The sequence below is a fragment of the Artemia franciscana genome, unplaced genomic scaffold (assembly GCF_032884065.1).
Source record: "Artemia franciscana unplaced genomic scaffold, ASM3288406v1 PGA_scaffold_1178, whole genome shotgun sequence".
Lineage (NCBI taxonomy): Eukaryota > Metazoa > Arthropoda > Branchiopoda > Anostraca > Artemiidae > Artemia > Artemia franciscana.
Window position 1 is genome coordinate 574,488 of NW_027062616.1, and position 20,840 is coordinate 595,327.

Genomic DNA, 20,840 nt, shown 5'->3' on the forward strand with positions numbered 1-20,840 from the left:
TTTTTTGGATGTATTGTTCGAAGAATATACAATAAAACTATACAAAACGCATCAAAATCGGCTAATTGTATTTTGAAGCTTGTTAAGGAGTAGAATTTAACCTTTGGGCGATGAAGAGTGGGGGGGGGGGGAGTCGAGCTGAAGCATCTTAGACCTTCCTCTCTGGATACGACTGAGTTTTTATTTGAAGAAATATCATTTCTTTTGTTTTGCTTTGAAAGTACTTAAACTATATAGTGCTTTCAGTACAGCACACGTGGCACTTGCGCTATAATTGGAGTGCAAGGGGGATAATTTATCAATACATATCTAGTAGCCTCTTACCATTTTGATTTTGAGTTGAATATCAGCTTTTTTGGTACATCATAAATTCACTATTTGTTTCGTTTTATTTCAAGTATAACATCTGTCCTTTTAACTTTAACATTTGTCTTTTAAAATATATTTTTATGGCACTTGATATCTACCAAGTGACATATAACGATCGCAAATTCTGTCGGTCTGTCTGTCCCGGTTTTGCTACTTTAGGTACTTCCAGGTAAGGTAGGACGATGAAATTTGGCAGGCGTATATTAGAAATTGTCGTTTCTCCACTTCGACCATCTGGGGGGGGGGGGGAGTGGTAGAACGGTTAAATCGGAAAAAATAATAAAAAAGTGAGGTATTTTTAACTTATGAACGGGTGATCGGATCTTAATGAAATTTGATGTTTGGATTGATATCATGTCTCATAGCTCATATTTAAAACCCGACCGGATCCGGTGACATTGGGGGGAGCCTAAAATCTTGGAAAACACTTAAGAGTGGAAGGATCGGGATGGAACTTGGTGGGAAAAATGATCACAAGTCCTAGATACGTGATTGACATAACCGGAACGGATCCGCTCTCTTTGGGGGAGCTGGGGGGGGGGGAAGTGTTAATTCTGAAAAATAAAAAAATGAGGTATTTTCAACTTACGAAGGAGTGATCGGATCTGAATGAAATTTGATGTTTGGAAGGATATCGTATTTCAGAGCTCTTATTTAAATCCTGACTGGACCTGGTGACATTGCGAGGAGTTGGGGGGGGGGGGGCTAAAATCTTGGAAAACGCTTAGTGAAGTGATCGGGATGAAATTTGGTGGGAAAAATAATTACAAGTCTTAGATACGTGATTGACATAACCGGAACGAATTCGCTCTCTTTGGGGGAGCTGGGGGGAGGGTTAATTATGAAAAATTAGAAAAAATGAGGTATTTTTAACTTAAGAAGGAGTGATCGGATCTTACTGCAATTTGATATTTGGAAGGGTATCGTGTCTTAGAGCTCTTGTTTTAAATCTCGACCGAATCCGGTCACATTGCGGGAAGCTGGGGGGTGGACCTAAAATCTCGGAAAACGCTTAGAGTGGAGGGATCGGGATGAAACTTAGTGGGAAAAATAAGCACAAGTCCTAGGTACGTGATTGATATAACTGGAACGCATCCCGTCTCTTTGGGGGAGTTGGGGGGGGGGGTAATTAAAAAAAATAGAAAAAAAGAGGTATTTTTAACTTGCGAAGGAGAGATCGGATCTTAATGAAATTTCATATTTAAAAGGACCTCGTAACTCAGATCTCATATTTTAAATCCCGACCGGATCCAGTGTCATTGGGGGAGGGGACCGGAAATCTTAGAAAACGCTTAAAGCTGAGAGATCAGGATGAAACGTGGTTGGAAGAAAAAGCACAAGTCCAAGATATGTGACGGAAATAACCGGACCGGATCCACTCTCTTTGGTGGAGTTGGGGGGGAGTAATTCGGAAAAATTAGAAAAATGAGGCATTTATAACTTACGAACGGGTGATCAGATCTTAATGAAATTTGATCTTTAGAAGGATCTTGTACTTTAGAACTCTCATTTTAAATTCCGACAAGATCTGGTGACATTGGGGGGAGCTTGAGGGGGAAACCAGAAATCTTGGAAAACGCTTAGAGTGGAGAGATCCGGATGACACTTTATGGAAAGAATAAGCGCAAGTTATAGACATGTGATTGACATAATTGGAACGGATCCGTTCTCTTTAGGGGAGCTGGAGGTTGTCAATTTGGAAAAAATTAGAAAAATTGAGGGATTTTAACTCCAGAAAGGGTGACCAGATCTTAAGCAAATTTGATATTTAGAAGGAACTCATGTCTCAGAGCTCTTATTTCAAATCCTAACCAGATCTGTTGACATTGGAGGGAGACGGAGGGGGAAGCCAGAAATCTTGGAAACGCTTATACATGTCGTAGATACGTGATTGACGTAACCGGACTGGATCCGCTCTCTTTGGGGGAGTTAGGGGGTGGGGTTCAGTGCTTTGGCGAGTTTGGTGCTTCTGGACGTGCTAGGACGATTAAAATTGGTAGGCGTGTAAGGGAGCTGCACAAATTGACTTGATAAAGTCGTTTCCCCCGATTCGACCATCTAGGGGGCTGAAGGGAGAGGAAAAATTAAAAAAATGAGGTATTTTTAACTTCCGAGTGGGCGATCGGATCTTAATGAATTTTGATATTTACAAGGACCTCGTGACTCAGAGCTCTTAATTTAAATCCTGACCGGCATTAAGCTTCTGATTTTCCTTTCAAAGCAATCTATTGATTCTGAGAATTTTGCCAGCGCTCATACCATATGAGCTCTAGGCTCTTCCGACCCTCGTCACAAGTGCCATATGAGCTCATAGCTCTTGTTTAAACAGGTGACGGCAAACTTTCTACCACTGCTTAAGAGATCCTTGAAGTCTAAAAATGGGGTATGATCAGGAGGAGAGTATGTTTGTCCCATCTGTAGGCATGGGCTGTACCACTATTTGAGTAAATACCAAACATTAGTAAAATCAAGGAATATTGTTCGTGGGTATGTACCGATGCTCCAAGGCATTGTAAGGTCAATTTTAAGCAACCTAATTAGTATGTTGGGATATGCTATAGAGAAGGGCGAGGAAGCGACTTAATTTTACTGACTTTACTCTTTTCGTTTTTTCCTCTGTTCGTGATTGTTTTTGCGTATATCGCCACTTACTTTTTATTTAAATAAAAAAAAAAAAACAGTTTTTTCAACTGAAATTAAGGAGCAACATTAAAACTTAAAACGAACAAATATTATTCCGTATATGAGGGGGATTGCCCCTCCTCAACACTTCGCTCTTTACGCTTGTACTTTTTATACTTTTAAAAAAGCTTCTTATTGTTCTAGTTAAACGAGCTTTGTGTCTCAGGAGTCGTTCTTAAAGAATTGGGACCGAATTCAAACTTTAGCCTTTTTCTACAGCAGGGTTCTCTGATATGGTGAATCTGACGGTGTGATTTTCGTTAAGATTCCTTCACTTATAGGAGGTGTTCCCCTTTTTTCCGAAAAATGGGACAAATTTTCTTATGCTCGTAGCCAAAAGCCAAAAGTATCATTCTCTTACTTAGATAGCCAATTCTCTTCCTTAAAATTATCATTCTCTTACTGAAGTGGCTACAAAGTTCTGCAAAATTAGTTAACGTTTTTTTACTATTATAATAATTGGGAGAACAGAATTCAAAGACAAGTGAGAATTGGATTAGGTCTTGGTTGCTAGACCGTGGTCGTCTTTAGGGAGTAGGGGTTATATACTTCTAATGAATGGTGTCTTTACTACAAACAAGAGCATGGCTAATGCCCGTTTTGATAACGGTAAAAGTATCATTCTCTTTCTTAAATAACCAATTCGCTTACTTAGAGTAATCATTCTCTTTCTTAACTGGCTACAAAGATATGCAAAATTAGTTTTTTTTTTTTAGCATAATAATTGAAAGAACAAAATTCAAACACAAGTGAAAATTGCATTAAAGATTGGTTGTTAGATCGCGGTCGTACTCAGGGAGTAGTGTTATCTACTTCTACTGAATGGTTTCTTCACTACAAACAAGAGTATTATTCCTGCCCGTTTCTCTAACGGTAAAAGCATAAACGGTTCAGCATAAGGCTAACGAAATTGCCCGTACCAGCGAGATGGTCGATAATTCGCCTCCTGCTTTATGGCGTCTTCGAGCTAAGAGCAAATCTTCCAATGGCCCACCCTGCATGCCAGAAAAAGACTGGTGCGACTATTTCAGAGACCAATTTTCAGCCCCTAATTCCTACCTCGACAACACCTTTTGCCAGGCCCTCGATAAGGAGCTTCAGTTTGCAGTTAAGGATATTGGTGTCCTGGTCACTGCGTCCTTGATGCGTTCCAAAATTGTTAGGTTAAAAAAAAAAGAAATCTAAGGACATCGATGGTATATCTGGTACCCATTTAAGCTTTGCCAGAAATCTTCTCCTACAGCACCTTTCTCTGCTATTTCAAATGATTTTCGTTACTGGCATCGTTCCAGACAGCTTTGGTGTTAGATTGGTCCATCCTATTCTCAAAAAAGGTAAACCAGCTGACCAGTGCGCTTCATATCTTCCGATCACTGTTTCAACTACTTTTTGTAAGCTATTTTAATCCCTTATTTTCGATGAAATTGCACTTCGATGCACTACTCCGGACGACCAGTTCGGGTTCAAAAAGCACTCAGGACGGGAACACGTTCAAAGCGTTCTTGCAAATCTTCTTATTGATGCAGATAAAAATGGTGATCTTCTCGTCTTTGGAGCGCTTGATGTTAGTAGAGCCTTTGATTCTGGTATCCATGGCCATATCCTGCTCAAAGCCCTTCAACGAGGTGTTTCTTCTTGCATCATTTCCCCTGTTTACAGTATGTACAACAAGCTCTCAGCTGTCATCCTGATCACCTCTCCGTCCGGTACTTTTCCTTCTAAAGAAATGCTGAGTATCAAGAAAGGCGTACGGCAAGGTGGCAAAACTTCACCATCACTGTTTAATAGCGCTATCATCGAAGCACAACAAGTAATAAAGCCGTCGTGCTTTTCTATGGGATTAATCCTTCGCTGCTGAACTTCGATGATGACATTCTTCATGTTTCTCGTTCGATATCTTTATTTCAATAAAATTACGACTCACTTGCAGCGGCATAGAAGCAGATCGGACTTTCCTTCAACGAATCTAAAACAGAACTTCTTTTCTTCTATGGTTCAAAAAATAAACTTTCAATTAACCTCTGCGTTAAAATTGGCGACACTCTGATTAAGCTTTGTGAGTCCCTTATGTATCTTAGCCTTCCTGTTTCTTCTACATTGAAGGACAAACGCTCAGCACTGACAAACCACCTCTGTTCCCGTCTACGAGCGGCTTACGGATTACTTGTTGCCAATAAGTATCGTTTCAACCGTCCTCTCCTTGCCCGGCTATAAAATGCTTTTACTACCCCCCATCTGCTTGCTCTGGTTCCCTTCTGGAAAATATTCACAGCTACCGAAAAGAAAGCCATTTGCAGCGCATTTTATAGATATGCTAAGTTTCTCCTGTGTCTCCCTTTGTGGCATAGCAATGGCGACATCTCTAGGAAATATAAGGTCAGCAACCCTCCCATGGCCATAGAGAGAAGAATCTCCAAATTCAGTACCAATGTTTTAAGAGCCAACCAAACCTGGATTAGTGTTATTTTATAATATTTGCAGTGGAAGTGAATTTAAATGTTTGTACTTTTCTTTCTTTTTCTTTTATATACTCCGTCTTTTCCGTTTTTGACGGGAAATAAATTAATAATAATAATAAAGCCTACTGCGTATTTGGTACTTTACTAAAAGGCATCATATTATAAATATTTTCTTTTCTTCTTGTTACAGGATTGAACATAAAATTAAAATTGGAGTGAAATCAGATCAGGATTTACCAATATGCCCACTAGGCCCTGCGGCTTTCACTATTTAAGAAATTTTGGGGATTTCCCCAAAAACATTTCAAAAATGGAGCAACACAAAACGGTTGGGCCTAGAGGCGTCAAAGCTTTAAATCTGGCCTAGATGAAACAAAATATTGAGCTGGTGAGCTTTCAGCAATTAATAGCAAAAATACATACAACAGGTACTAATATAAATGAATAATTAAATGTCAAAACGAGTCAAGCTTTAAACGAACTTAAATATTTTGCTAATAAGGCATAAATGAAACCCAAAACGAACAGAAATTAAATAAACAATCATAGCAAACAAACAAACAATAGTTACTAGTATAAATGAGTAAATTAATCTTAAGACGACTGAAACTTAAGTTGAATACGCAAATCCAGCTTGGAACGAAAAAAAAATATCTACAAATTAAAGTTTGGGTTTTGCCTCCTTCTTTCAAACCTACTGCATCATTGGCGCTTTACTGAAAACAAATATTTTCTTTTGTACTTAGTACAGCACTGAAAAGAAACATAAAAATTACAGTAAAATTAAATTTTGAGCTGATGAGCTTTCAGCAATTAACATCATTGTATATCAAATATTTAGTTTAATTTTATTCGTTCTTTCCAAGACTGTTCAAGACAAATATAGCTTCACTACAAACAAGAATTTGAGTACTGCCCCCTTCCCTAACTGTAAAAGTCTAAGGCCTACTACGTCATTGGTGCTTCACTGAAAACGAATTATATTACAAATATTTTCTTTTCCAGTTATTACAGCATTGAAAATGAGAATAAAATTACAATGAAATAAAATCTTGAACTGATGATCTTTCAACAATTAATAGCATTATATATCAAACATTCAATTCGATTTTATTTGTACTTTCCAAGTACAAATAAAATCGTATACGAATACTATAAGTAATAAAATATGTATGGAACATATAACCATCAATATGTATGTTTCATGGGGCGCACTAGCCCCCACCTATCCCTATCCCTGCTGACGTCCATAGGAGGAATCCACACTAAAAAGGATTAATTTGAACACTTCACAATGAAATCGTGCAAATGATGGCCTTAGTCAATTTTGATATTCTAAATTCTCTCCCATTCCACTTCAAGAAAATATTCAGTGGAGGTTGCTTTTTCAGAGAAGATTATCATTCTTGAATCAGGTTTTGAAAGTCACACACTTTTTCCTTAGCTAGATCCAGTAACGAATGCTAGAGAATTAGACAGAAGAGTTACTCAAATGCGACATCATATCCCGGAGAAACAATGGGACGTGTTTTATATAATCTTGCATATTATAATGCAGTTTTTTTTGTCAAAAATTGCATTTTATTGCAACATTATCTTTTGCTAATTACATATGGCACTAGACATTGCAATTTTCTTTCAAAAAACCCTTAAAAAAGTCTCTTTAATATTCCAGTATCCAACTAGCGGGAAAAAAAAAGAAGGAAAAACATCAGTGCTACCCACACAACAAAAGACATTTTTCAGGTTGGTCAAGGTGGGGGCTGTAAGTATCCTCTATAGGGTATTCTGTAACAGCAATCCCAATGGTGCACTTTCCGTCTCGACTCGACACCTTTCTGAGGGGTTTCAGGGTGCTTATCGAAATTTCCAGAAATTTGTTTAGAAGATGGCATTTTACAATTAAGACAAATCGAAATAAGGGCGACCATTCCTAAAAAATTGGTGAATTACATCAGTGAAGAATTTTCAGGAAGATCTTGTGAAAAATTGCTGTCCAAAAAGTTGTTTTCAAGCTCCTTCCTCCACCAATTCTCCGTACAGAAGGTGAATTCTAGTAATGCTGAATGGTGGTGCTACGTAAACAGCCTTCCTCAAAATTAGAACAAAACTATTTAATATAAAACGAAATTCAAGCATGGAGGGTTTATGCAACATCCAACCTCACTTTTCTACCTTTGAGGACTAGACATTTGTTCTTCTTCTCCTTCCTATTTTATTATTTCTAGATGGTATTGTTTAATCTTATATTTATAATCATTAATATGTCAAAACATGTTTTCTTCTTCTTCTTCCCGTTTTTCATCCTACTCCCTGTTTAAATCTTTTAGAAAACAAACAAAAACAAAACAAGGATTAAACAAACAAAATAAATACTTGTACTATACACAAAATATATATCCTATTTAAAGCCTTTCCAAACTAAAAGAAAATAATGTTTAGAGCCATTTTTGTTATTTTTCGGATTTTGCATGGCTGAGGGCATAAATGTTTACAAGGTATCAAATCAAGAAACTGTAACGCTATTCAAATGTTTCTTAACTTCCTCAAAGAACATATAAAATATAATATTTCCCCCTCTTGAAAAATCACAAAATTTTTGAAAAAGAAATGAAACTTCTCGAAAAAGAAATGAAAGAAAAGAAATGAAAAGAAACGAAAATTTTCGAAAAAGAAATGAAAAAGAAATAATCAAAGGAATAAATTCTAGATATGATGTGAGTACTTTGGGTGTTTTACGAGTATTTTACGAGCAACTGTGTTTAGGGTGATATTTATTGTTTTGCTTCAATATCTTATATTTCTTTAACCCTATCCCTAAGAAAATATATCTTAAACATAAGCGATCATAGGTAGACAGCTTCAGGAAACGTTTGTTTAGTTTAAAAGGACAACGTCAGACTAGCCTGTACAAACTTAACTCTTTCTCTGATATTTGCACAAAATCATCCCTGTTTGCAATCTATTTAAAGTAGATCTTGAAGGCAGTCTAATGCTTCACTGATTTTTGGCTTTCATCCAGCAGTTCTAGTCGATGAGGGATTCATAAGATCTTAGAAGTTGGATTATTCGGTTGGGAGTTGTAAGTTCTTGTTCCTTTTTTAAGAGTTATAAGAGATTAAATTAAAGAAAGATGTAATTTTTCACAATAAAACTGCATTTGTTTTTACATCTTTCACATATTTATCGACACGACATCATAACTTCAAACTGGTAAAAATAATTGTTTGCTTTTTACGAGGTCGCGAACTATGTCAGCAAATATACTAATATAGACAAAAGCTTATCAAATTACTATTAAAATTACTGCCATAATTCAAAGATTTTTTAAAAATTAACTTTGTATGATCTACTGTCAAATTGAGTATTTAGAAAATACAAGAACTAACCTGTATGTAGTCCTATAGCAACGGTTGGACCGTTAACACACACGTCTTTGATTGTGCCATATTCTGATTTTATAACATTTAGTGATCTGTAGTTCTCTCCGTCCATTGTCAGGTAGTACTCACCTCGGACTGCAAAATAATTCAATTAGTCAAAGAGAAAACGAAATTTTAACAACACGAATTCAAAGAGTAGATAAAACACATACATAGCAAAGTAACAACGTAACAAACATAAAAAACGTAATTTCCTATTTGCCATGTAAAAATTGAAAATAAGTAGGCAATTTCAAACGAAAGTAAAGAGTAGCGCTAAAATGTAAAACAAACAGAAATCTATTATATATGACTATAGGGTCCCTAACAATTGAAAACCAATGCATGGAAATCCCGTCTATTTATGGATACGCAAAAGTTGCACAATCATAGGCGGCGCTATAGCGCTACCTAAGTAATGAGCAATGTGGGCATATTGTATTACCTTTCTCTTCTTCTTCTTTGCCGAGGGACTTCGTATAGAAGGAGCTGTCGTAGAAATTTCCGAAAGACTTCCAGTGCCCTTTTTAAGAGTAAAAAGTGATTGGAGGGCAGCCAGCCCCTTGTCGGGCCCATCAATTCTCTAACATATTCAATCAAAATCCTGACACAGCCATTTTGTTCACCATAGCTGAAAAGTCCAGTAACTATGTCTCTGGGCATGTCACTCCCCCTACTGTCCTCGGGACAATGACCGTAAGTTGTGCAATTCGCCCATTGTTTACATATAGCATTTGTTATTGAAAAAGATGGGCATGTTTGATCTTTAGTATTCAAAAAGATACCGGAAATTCAGTAGATCCAACCAGAAAATATTGACGGTAGTGTTGAACTAAATCAAAACATGTTATGTGCATACGGATTGTCGAAAGGGCGTAACTGACCAATGACAAATATATCAATTAATAACTTTCAGGAAATGATGGGAGGGAGAGGGGATGATCAATTGACCAAATACGCAATATTTGCAAACTACTACTACTACAACTAGAAAAACAACTACTACCACTAAAACTACTTATACCACTTTTATAGCTACTACAACTACTACTACTCAAACTACTACTACGGTAGCAAGTATTACCAAGGCTAAGGATATTGAAATGAAAATTTAATGAAATGTCGAGGGGAAAGTTGAACTAAGTCAAAACATACCATGTGCATACAGATTTTCAAAAGGGCGTATGAGTAATATATTTGGAACAACTCACTGTATCAAGCTGAAAGTTCTGGGGCATCATAGGGGGATGTTCAATTAGACAAAAGAAAGCATGCACTTACTGCTACTGTTATAAATACAGCTGATACTACTGTTATAACTTCTGCTGCTACTACCACCACTACTACTATGATACTAGTACTATCAAGGCTAAGGGTATGGAGGTAAAAATTTGTCAGAATATTCTGGAAAAATTTGAACTAAATCAAAACCCACTATGTGAATGCAGATCTTCAAGGGCGTATGCAAAGAATGAATTAGTGTATTAGGCTAGAATTTTCAGGGAATGCTTAAAGAAAGATCAATATACCTAAAAGCAATGTGCGCACGCTACTAATACTACTACCGCTGCTACTACTACTACTACTCCAACTATTACTCCTATTACAACTACTACTAAGGTAAGATATGAAAAGTTTTGAGGGGGAAGTTGAACTAAATTAAGACACACTATCTGCATTCAGATTGTCAAAAGGGCGCATCGGCAGTATCTTAGGAACAGCTTGGTGTGTGAAGTCGAAACTTAGAGGGCTAGTTGTGAGGGCTAGTTATATTAAACTAAACAATAGGAAATATTTAAATCCTACTGCTTCTACTACTGCTATTATTATTGGTAATACTACTACTGTTAAAGCTAAGGGTATTATGGCAATTTCGTGGAATTTCGAGATAACTTTTGGAAATATTTAACAAATTATCTCAACAACGGTAAACACTATTAAGTTGAAACTTCCAGGGTATGTTATGGCGGATCTTGAACTAACCAAAAGGCACCATGTGCATAATAATAATCCTACAATTGCTGCAACTAATGAAACTAAAGTTATTAATGCAAAACATTTAGGGAGAGTTTCAGTTAAATGAATAAAACTATATGCATGTAGACTTTCAAAATGGTATACGAGCAATATCACAGGCAGCGCAGCGCTATCACAGAAACTTTTAAATTAGCTCATTCGAACGTAAATTCAAAGTTCTGGAACCCTTTTTGAGATTAAAAAGTGATTGGAGGGCAAACAGCCCCCTTCCAAGCCCATTAATTGTCAAAACATCCAATCAAATTTGTTTTATGTCCATTTTGTTCAGCATAGCCGAGAGGTTCAGCAACTATGTCTCTGGGGATGCCACCCCCCCCTCACAGACCTCAGAGGAAGGGTTGTAATTTATGTAATTTGCCCATTAATTCATATATAGTGTTTGTTATTAGAGAAAGGAGGATGTTTGATCTTTTGCGTTAAAAAGACATTCAGGCGAAGCCTTCATAAAATTTTGGAGGGAGCATTAAACTTAATCAAAACATGTTATGTGCATACAGGTTGTCAAAAGGTAAACTTAGGAATTAAATTAATGGTATTAAGTTAGAACCTCAAGGAATGATGAGTGACATGGTCAATTGACCAGTGCATGTTGAGGTGGATGTTGAACTATCCAAAAGGTACTATGTGTATGTTACCACTATTGCTACTATTACAACTACTACAACTACTGCTTCTATTTCGCCTATTGAGGTGAAAATTTCATGGAACATTTAGGGGGATGTTGAAGTAAATCAAAACACAACGTGTGCATTCAGGTTGCCAAAATAATATACGAACAAATACACCGGACTAGCTTAGAGCAGTAAGTTAAAATTTTCTGGGCGTGTTGCGAGGGACGTAGAACTAACCAAAAAATAATCTGCGGATAATCCTACTACTACTACTGCTGCTGCTACTACTACTACGACTACTACAGAAGCTACGAGAAAAAGTTGACACTTTTAGGAAATATTTAGAGGAATGTTGAACTACATAAAAACACACTCTGTACAAGCAGGTTGTCAAAAGTATGTATCAACAGTATAACGGGAATGGTCTAGGGTATTAGGTTGAAACTTTCAGGACATGTTAAGGGGGTTTTTGAGCTAAGCAAAATTCAAAATGTGTATACTACTGCAATTATTAACACTGCTACTACTACTGCTACAACTACTACAACGACGACTGCTACTAGTACTGCTGAAGCTAAGGATATTACACTAAAACTTTTAGGTATTGTCGAGCCAGTTTTTACAAAAATATAAATAAGTGAGGATAACTAATGTGTGAGCTATACCAGTGGTTCCCAACCTTTTTCGGTCCGCGTACCCCTAGTCAAGGCCCAAAAAGTTTGCGTACCCCTTTCTTGAGAATCGTTGTTTTACTTTTTTCTTAACTAAAATCAGATTTTCAAAAACACGAGATTTATTGTCCAATATGACGGTGCTTAAATGTACGTACAAAATCAATGAGAAACTTGAGGCTGCTTTTTTGCTAAAATATTATCAAATCTTGGCTCGATGTCACTAACGGCAATTATAAGGTCATTTTGTACACTCAGTCTGTTTCTGTGTTTGGTTTTGATCAATGACATTGCCGAAAATGACACTTCACAAAGGTAAGTGGATCCGAATGGTAACAAAGCAGACATGGCGATTTCACTTAGTTCCTTGTATTCTCCTTTCACCTCCAGCCAAAACTGGGAAACAGTTACATTTTGGAATTTCAGTTCTAAGGCGCGATCACTGGCAAGTTCGATCAGATTCTCTGTAAGCTTGTCACTAAGACCGGAGCTTGAGGTCACGTCTTCAACAAATGGATTTTGGATCCAATCCTGCGTTCTATCTTGGTTCATAATCGATGGGAAATATGACACAAGTTCATCTCGCAACTTTGTCAGATGCTCCCGAATACAATCACAGATTGTGTTGAGGTTATCAATTTCACTATCGTCCGCAAACTTGTCAAGGGTCGGGAAGACACTAACGCTGTTTCTTTGAACCTTTTTAAGCCAGAACTCCAATTTCTTGATGAAAGCACACATCTTCGAATTCAGGGAGAGTTCGTCCGTCCGGAAACCTTGCATTGACAGATTCAAGTCATTCAGTTTGTCGAAAATATCCGCAAGATAGGCCAGCCTGCAGACCCAGTCCTGGTTTTCAAAAAGTGAACTGAATGCAGATTTTTGCTCCAGAAGAAACATATGAACTTCTTGTCGAAGCTCGAAAAGTCTGTTTAAAATCTTCCCACGAGACAACCAGCGAACTTCTGTGTGCAGAAGTAAATGTTGATGTTCTGAACCCATCTCTTGGCACAGCAACTTGAACATTCTTGAGTTCAGTGGTCGGGCTTTGATGAAGTTGATCACTTTTACAGCCTCGTTGAGGGTCTCGTGCAGATGTGCGTTCATCCTTTTCGATGCAAGAGCTTGCCTGTGAATGATGCAGTGCAACCACTTCACCTTTGGATTTTTCTTCCTTATCTAGGCCATGAGCCCATTATTCTTCCCTGTTAGGGCGGCAGCTCCATCACTGCAAACTGATAGACACCAGTCCCACAAGATGCCCCCTTCTGCGAAGAATTTGTCAATCACCTTGAATAGTTCTTCTCCTGTTGTTCTTGACTGTAGGTTTTGACAAAACAGAATATTTTCTCTTATGTCAGAACAATCTTGATATCGAACAAAGACGATCACCTGGGCTTCACCTGACACATCCGTGCTTTCGTCAAGCTGTAACGCAAACATCTTCGTCAACTTTATTTGCTCAATAACCTGCATGACAATATCGCTTGCAATGTCTTCTATCCTTCTTGAAATGGTATTGTTCGACACAGGTATAGACTGAAGGGCAGTAGCAGTTTTCGTGTCAAACATTATTTCACTGACTTTCACTAGTGCTGGTAATATCAGACATTCGGCGATGGTGTGCGGGTTTTTCTGTTTCGCAACTAAATATGAAACAGCATACGAAGCCCGGAGAGCCTTTGAAGAAACTGATGCCACTTTTGCAATTTCCAAACAGTTACTAGCGAATGCTTCTTGTTTACGCTTGAAAAACTCTATGGGCTTACCGACATGAGAAGGGTGCACAGTACTGAGATGCCGGTTCATATGCGCAGGTTTCATGGAACTGTTGGCCAAGACTTGACCACAAAGAACGCACTGTGCATTCACTGGATCAGACTTTGTCGCACTAAATCCGAGCCCTAGGTATTCTGACAAATATCGACGCACTTTGACCGATGATTCGTCATATTTCTTCTTCTTAGGTGCAGGTTCAGAGTTTTGGGTACCATCATTCGGCTTCTTGTTATTCCTGATCAGGAATCTATCCATCTTTGTTTGCAACCACAATTCACGAACTTCGTGTTTCAACAGATGACAAGATACTGAACTCGCTGAGTTTAAATCGAGACCTTACGGCTATGGAGAAAAATTAGCATCGAGACCTTACGGCTATGGAGAAAAATTAGCGGGTTACTGAAAGCGAAAGTTTTGAAAATGAGTCTGAAATTACGTACAATGGGTTATGTTATCTGATTTTGAGGGAAATGTTGGAACTGAGTCAGAAACAAGTTTTAAAGATGTAGACTAAATTAATTTTGGGACCTTCGGGTACCCCCTGCGAGGGTTTCGCGTACCCCCTGGGGTACGCGTACCACCGGTTGGGAACCACTGAGCTATACAATCAACAATAAATAAATAACGCTATCTCAAGATGTCGGAATAAAAAGATGGCACTTCAACTCTGCGTGTGGTAACAAAAAACCAAACTCCCAATAAATTCAAAATAACCAAATAAAAATATAAATAAAAGAAAATGAGGACTTCCCGCCAAGAATTCAAATTAATTGCTATTAATTAAATGATTCTTTAATCTACTTTTATTATTAGCCAGTGATTTATTCAAATCTAAAAAAACTACAAAAGTTGCTACAATTATATGTAACTCCATGTTGTGGTAAAAAACAGAAGCTTTCAGATTTTTTCAAACTCTGACAAACTACAGAACTGCCACAATTCAAATAAACATGTAAAACCTGATTAGCACCAATCAAAGGCACTATATATATGCTACTTCTACTACTATTAAGACAAATGGTATTAAGTTGACATTTTCAGAAAATGTTAGGGGGTATACTAAATTGAATTAAAACACGCTGTATGTATGCAGGCTGTCAAATAGCCACATCAGCAGTATACCGAGAACGGCTTAGAGTAGTGGGTTGAAACTTTCAGAGCATGCTGAGGGATATATTGAGCTAATAAACGTGCACCATATGCATACTACTACCAGTAGTACTACTATTACCGCTGTTAGTGCTAATGTTATTTAGGCCAATGGTATTAACTACGAACTTTCAGGGACTGTTGGTTAAATCAAACACATTATGTGCATCCAGGTCATCAATAGGATGTAACAGATATTTCTCAGAAATGGCTTCAAGCATTAAGTTGAAATTACCAGGGCATGAGGAAGGGATATTGTACAAGATCAAAAAGGCATAATGTGAATACCATTAATGTTTACTGCTAATACTACGACTACTATCATTCATACCACTCCTATTGCTCCTACTATTACTTCTGCAAGGGTATACCCTAGAACAGCGTATAAAGTACAAACTTCTGAATAATGTTTATATTGCTTTAAAAATAAATTAAAAGGCACTATAAGTATGCTGGTTGTCAATGAGGTGTCTCAGCTATGTCTCAAGAAAGGCCGAGGGCATTAAGTTGAAACTCTCAGAGCTACTACTTTTACTACTTCTACTCTCACAATTGAACTTAATCAAAAGAGTGTAGACGCATCTAGGTTGTTAAAATAGCATAGACATATTGTCTCGGGAATGGTATTGACTTTCATTTTACAGGAAAATATGATATGTGAAACTGAATTAGACAATACTATATTTTTGTTAAGTCAAATGCATTGGCAGCAGCATATAAGCTCATTCTTATTACCTGAAGAAGGCAAACTCAAGGATTATTGGACTTCATTTTTGTTCATGAGCATGAGCTATGTTTTTTTTTGCACAAATTTCCCACTGACCCTTCGTTTATTTATTTATTTTTGTATTTCTTTTTTTGCACAAATTTCTCATTGATCATTCGTTTATTTATTTTTTTTTGTAATTTATATTTCTTCTTTTTTGGCACAAATTTCTCACTGACCGTTCGTTTATAATGCCAAATCAAAAGAAAAATCATTAGTAAAACTTTTATACGGTATATAGCCTAGGTCATTAGGGGTTGAAGACTAGCACACAATTATCACGGCAGGAAATCTTATACCTAAAAGTGTTCAACGCAAATAGAATAGATTGTTGGTAAAACCTTGGGCAATGAGTCATTCACTCGTGTACAATCCAAGAAGATTAGTCAAACAGACGAAAAAAGAACAACAAGTTTTATTTACTCAGTTCAAAAATATCAAGTACTATTAAAATCAAAACGACAAAATTCATTCTGTATATGAGGGACTCCATTGCCCTGTCAACGAGTGATTCAACGAGCATTATGAAAACAGTTTATCAGAAGAAATAATCCTGAATGACTAGAAATTACCTTAGGCTAAATATTTGGTTTGTTGATTTCATTGGTTTATACCCTTTTTAGCTTTTTATTTTACTTATTTCTCAATAGAAGTTGATCCATCAGTACCAAGTTGGAAGAATAACCCGCGAGTTCGCCGGACTAAATGCTTAGTCCAAGAAAATACCCAGACATTAGAAAGGAAGGAGCTGAGTTGCAATTAAACTTGCAGCGAACATAAAAAAAAACCGTTTCTCTGATCCAGGAACTCAATGCTTAATCCAGGGACATACAAAGACACTAGGAAGAAAGGAGTAAAGATGCAATTAAACTTAAAGATAATGTAAATAACAGTTTTTAATAATAAGTATGAAACAAAATTGAAAACAAGGTAAATATTTGGTTGGATAATTTTGGTAGTTGAGACCCATTTTAATTCCTATTTTTTTCCTTATTTTTCAACAAAATTTTGGTCCACAGTGCCAATGGGAAGAAAAAACCTAAAGTCCGGAAACTCAATGTCCAAGAATACACCCAGACATTAGAAAGGAAGGGGCTGAGTTGCAATTAAACTTAAAGCGAATGTAAACAACAGTTTTTCCAATAAGATTGAAACAAAATTCAAGACAAGTTAAATATTTGGTTAGTCAATTTTCTGGGTTTAGACCCTTTTTATCTCGTATTTTTTTTTTTCCTTATTTCTCAACAAAATTTGGTCCGCAGTGCCGATTTGAAAGAAAAACCCCAAAATGCTAAAGCTGTAAGATGGAGCTAAGATATAATTAAACTTAAAACTAATATAAAAAAAAAGTTTCTCTGATAAGATTGAAACTTATTTAAAAGAGAAATCTTGCACCAAATTTCCGAATGAAACTTTCAGGAATAAATTTACAGTGCCAGTGAAACTTCAGTTCTATTCAATCTTTATTTTGATATGTAATATTACTACTTCTGCCCTTAAAGCTGAGCAAAATCAAAAGGGGGTAGGTACATCCAGGTTGTCAAAATAGCACAGATGGAATGTATTGGGAATAGTAGCCTATCAAGTTTTAATTTTCGGTAAAATTTTAGAAGGGTATATATACAAAATAAAAAGTATATGTGTCTTGATTTTCATAAGAACGTATGTCATTAAAATTTGTTTTTAAATGTTCAAAAAAACTATGGATTCTTATAGAAAAAAAAAAAACGATAAAAATTAAAATATTCCTTGCTTTTTCAATGAAAAAGACTATATCGATGAAAAAGAAACAGACATTAACTTCAAAAACTTTTTCTACAAAACAAGTTTTTCAAAAAAAGTTAATTAGCAATATTGAACCAAAATTGAGCCAAAATAAAGTCAAATAATTTTCCAAGGTTAAAACTACCACAAAGCACCATCATGCCCTCGAGAAAATAAACCCTTGCAATATCTCTGAAAAGCTTTACCAGCATTGGGAAGAGATCCAATATTCTTTAAAAAAAGTGATTTAACGTTTTCCTATATTTTTTTTCCCAAACAGAAGTTTTTCTCACACAATATTTTTTACCCCAAAAGAGCGAATTTTGCAGGTAGCGACTCAGATACCAAATTTTCGAGGCTGGTTTTTACGCAAAAACAATTGCAACTAAACACACAATCAGCCCAGCTGCTCCCGCTCAACATGAACAATCCTCAGAAGACTTTCTGCCTTTTATTTTTCTATTCTCCAAACTCCTGTTACCTGAGAGACACACGCAATCTGTTCTAAAGATCTTCGAGTTGAAATGCTCCTCTTCCAAATTTAAGGGGGATTTTTCACAAACAGCTGTAATATAATGCACCATATTTATGCTAAAAGGCTGAAGAGTATAACTGAACTTGACTTGTTTCTCAGCACTATAATACTTTCCAGAATCTTCAATATAGCACAGAGTCCCATTGGTTACTTTAAATGAATCTAGGCCATCCACTGATTCTCTTTTACATCTCTGTAAGCTTGGCACAGAAAAACCGGTAACACCATAGTGGCCATCATAAACATAAAGAAATGGTTTGTCATAACAAATATTTTTTAGCTGTAGTCCATGATATAACTCAATAAGTCCAATAGTTGCGAAATCTTTCATTCTCATAAACTTAATTAAGCCATTACGTACCAAAAGGAAAAAATGATCATGTTTTGAATAAATACCACCGCAAATGTCAACTTGCCGAGAGTATAAATTGACTAATTCAATATGTGTGATGTTCTTTTGATTTGTTTTCTTCAGAATTTTACCTGTAAGTGTGTTCATAGTTAAGCTCTCTTTATCATGAGAGTGGGTAAGTAGTATATCACCTGAATTAACGATAATACTAATCTCTGTAATGTTAATATGTGTGCCAATATCTTCATCTCCAAGAAAAGATGTTTGTCTTGGTTCATATGAGCTTAAATTCTTACGCCAAATGGCATTAGATACCAATTTATCGTAAGAGGTCACAGGTTCTTCTTTTTCCCCCGTGATCATATTAAAGGCAGTCACTGAATACTCTTGTATGAGCTCTGAGAGTATATTTGGGTCCATGAATTCAAGAGCTATGGCCTTCCAATTTATCATAGCCTAAAAAATAAAAAACAATCTTTAATTCAATTATACGTAAGATGAAATTACTGAAGAGAAGTCAATTCAAAAACCCCAAAAACAAGATGAACATTAGGGATTTTTTTTTGCAAGACAGTGGGAAACAAATTAGAATGATTATTTCAAACCTATGTCCAAGGGCCGTCCTCAGCAAGACATAAACATAAAGAAAAAAAAACTTACAACAGGATACAGTCAATACAACTAAAATGAAAAAAAACTTCGAAACTATCCTAGCATCCTTACCTCAGCGAAGGACTGATAAATAGATTGTGATGAAACGAGGCAATTCACTGAAATGAAAGAGAATGATTTAAAAACATATTTTTTAATACCAGCCTTACTTTTTTGGCTGCTGATCTCGTAGGTCCATTTGTGACTAGTTCTGTGTTAATATTTATTAGTTTTTTATAATGTTTTGTAGGATCGTTTTTAATTAACGATCCGTTTTTGTAACGATACAAGGATGACGTAATTTCACCTAGGAACTATAGGGAAAATGAACTTAAGGGTTTTTTAGATCACCTTGACAGATGTGATTGGAATTTACAGTTTACCTTAGAAATTGAAATTGCAAATAAAATCTCATTCCTTGATGTGCTAATTATTCGTAGCTTAAATAAACTCAATTTTACTATGTACAGAAAACCCCATAAGTTAAAGGAGCTGTGGTAATCTCTCTCGTCCATCGTGCCCTAAATATTTGTTCTAATTCCTACATCACAACAGAACTAGATCAAGACATACTTTATGTCCTGAACATACTTTATTAGGGACATACTTTTTGGAAATGGGTATCCGCTTTTATTTATTAACTAGCTGAGAACCGGCAGCTTCCCCGCCGGGCCCCAGCATGACACGCGACAGGCTCCTTTATATGGATTCTCATTGTCCCTTGTGTTCTAACCGTAGACAGTGCTGGGTCCCGGAGGCTTCGCCGCTGGGCCCCACCATGGCACGCGGCAGGCTTCTATATATGGATTCTCATTGTCCCTTGTGTTCTGAGTCCCGGCAACGCTATGACATTTTTGGATCGAATTGATGACGTAAATTGGACATTCCTAATCTGGCCCTTTCTCTTTGAGCCGCAAGCCTGGTATTTCGTTGCTCTTGTGTTCCCTTTTTGGTGACATTGTAGGATAATTATACACGCATTGCTTTTGTAATACAGCAACACGCCTTCTTTTTTTACTATCTCTATTAGCCACAAGCCTGGTTTCGCGTTGCGAACATGACGTCATTTATAGATTTTAATGTTTTACTAGCTGTTGGGTGACGCTAAAGGGAAGCTTCGCGCCCCCCCACGCAAGTCGTTACGCGCCATATTAGTTACACGTAAATACGTTCTGAGACCATACTGGCTATGCATGACATATGAGAACAAAGAAAGGGAACAAAAAATGAAAAAACAAATAGGTGAAAAAACGAAGATTTTATCAGCCAGTAGCTAAATATGAAAAACAAGCAAATATTTCGACAAGGACCTCTGCCAAGTCGTCCTCAGTGCTCAAAGAAAACAAAAAAAAAAAACAAAAAAAACAGCAAAATCAAACCTTTATAAGTGACCTACACGAGAGGAAGACAGATACTGACTCAACCAACAAAAAACCAAGTTTAAATCAATGAAAGAGAAGTTACCAATTGGATTGAATAAGTATCCTTTGCCTTGCAACAGATTTCGCCTGTCTACAATTTCGGTTTTCATTAGATATGCGGACAGGTTGTCTTAAATTAGATTGAGCGGAAATATTCATAGATTCTTTTAAT

The 20,840-nt window shown here is 36.6% G+C and overlaps 1 protein-coding gene across 1 annotated transcript; it reads right to left on the reverse strand.

The window, feature by feature from the left end:
- Positions 1-8,868: 8,868 nt before the first annotated feature.
- LOC136041178 (uncharacterized) lies at positions 8,869-19,161 on the reverse strand. The gene is made up of 2 exons (XM_065725706.1): positions 18,191-19,161; positions 8,869-9,028 (listed from the first exon to the last, which is right to left on the reverse strand). The coding sequence occupies exons 1-2, from the start codon at positions 19,047-19,049 to the stop codon at positions 8,895-8,897; spliced, it is 993 nt and encodes a 330-aa protein (XP_065581778.1). The 5' UTR covers positions 19,050-19,161; the 3' UTR covers positions 8,869-8,894.
- Between the last annotated feature and the right edge of the window lie 1,679 nt (positions 19,162-20,840).

Excerpts from the sequence above, each read along its gene's own strand:
- LOC136041178 (XM_065725706.1), bottom strand. The coding sequence starts at position 19,049 with ATGATAAATTGGAAGGCCATAGCTCTTGAATTCATGGACCCAAATATA. Across the intron at positions 9,029-18,190 it reads AGATTGCGTGTGTCTCTCAG|TCCGAGGTGAGTACTACCTG; the intron begins GTAACAGGAGTT and ends ATTATTTTGCAG.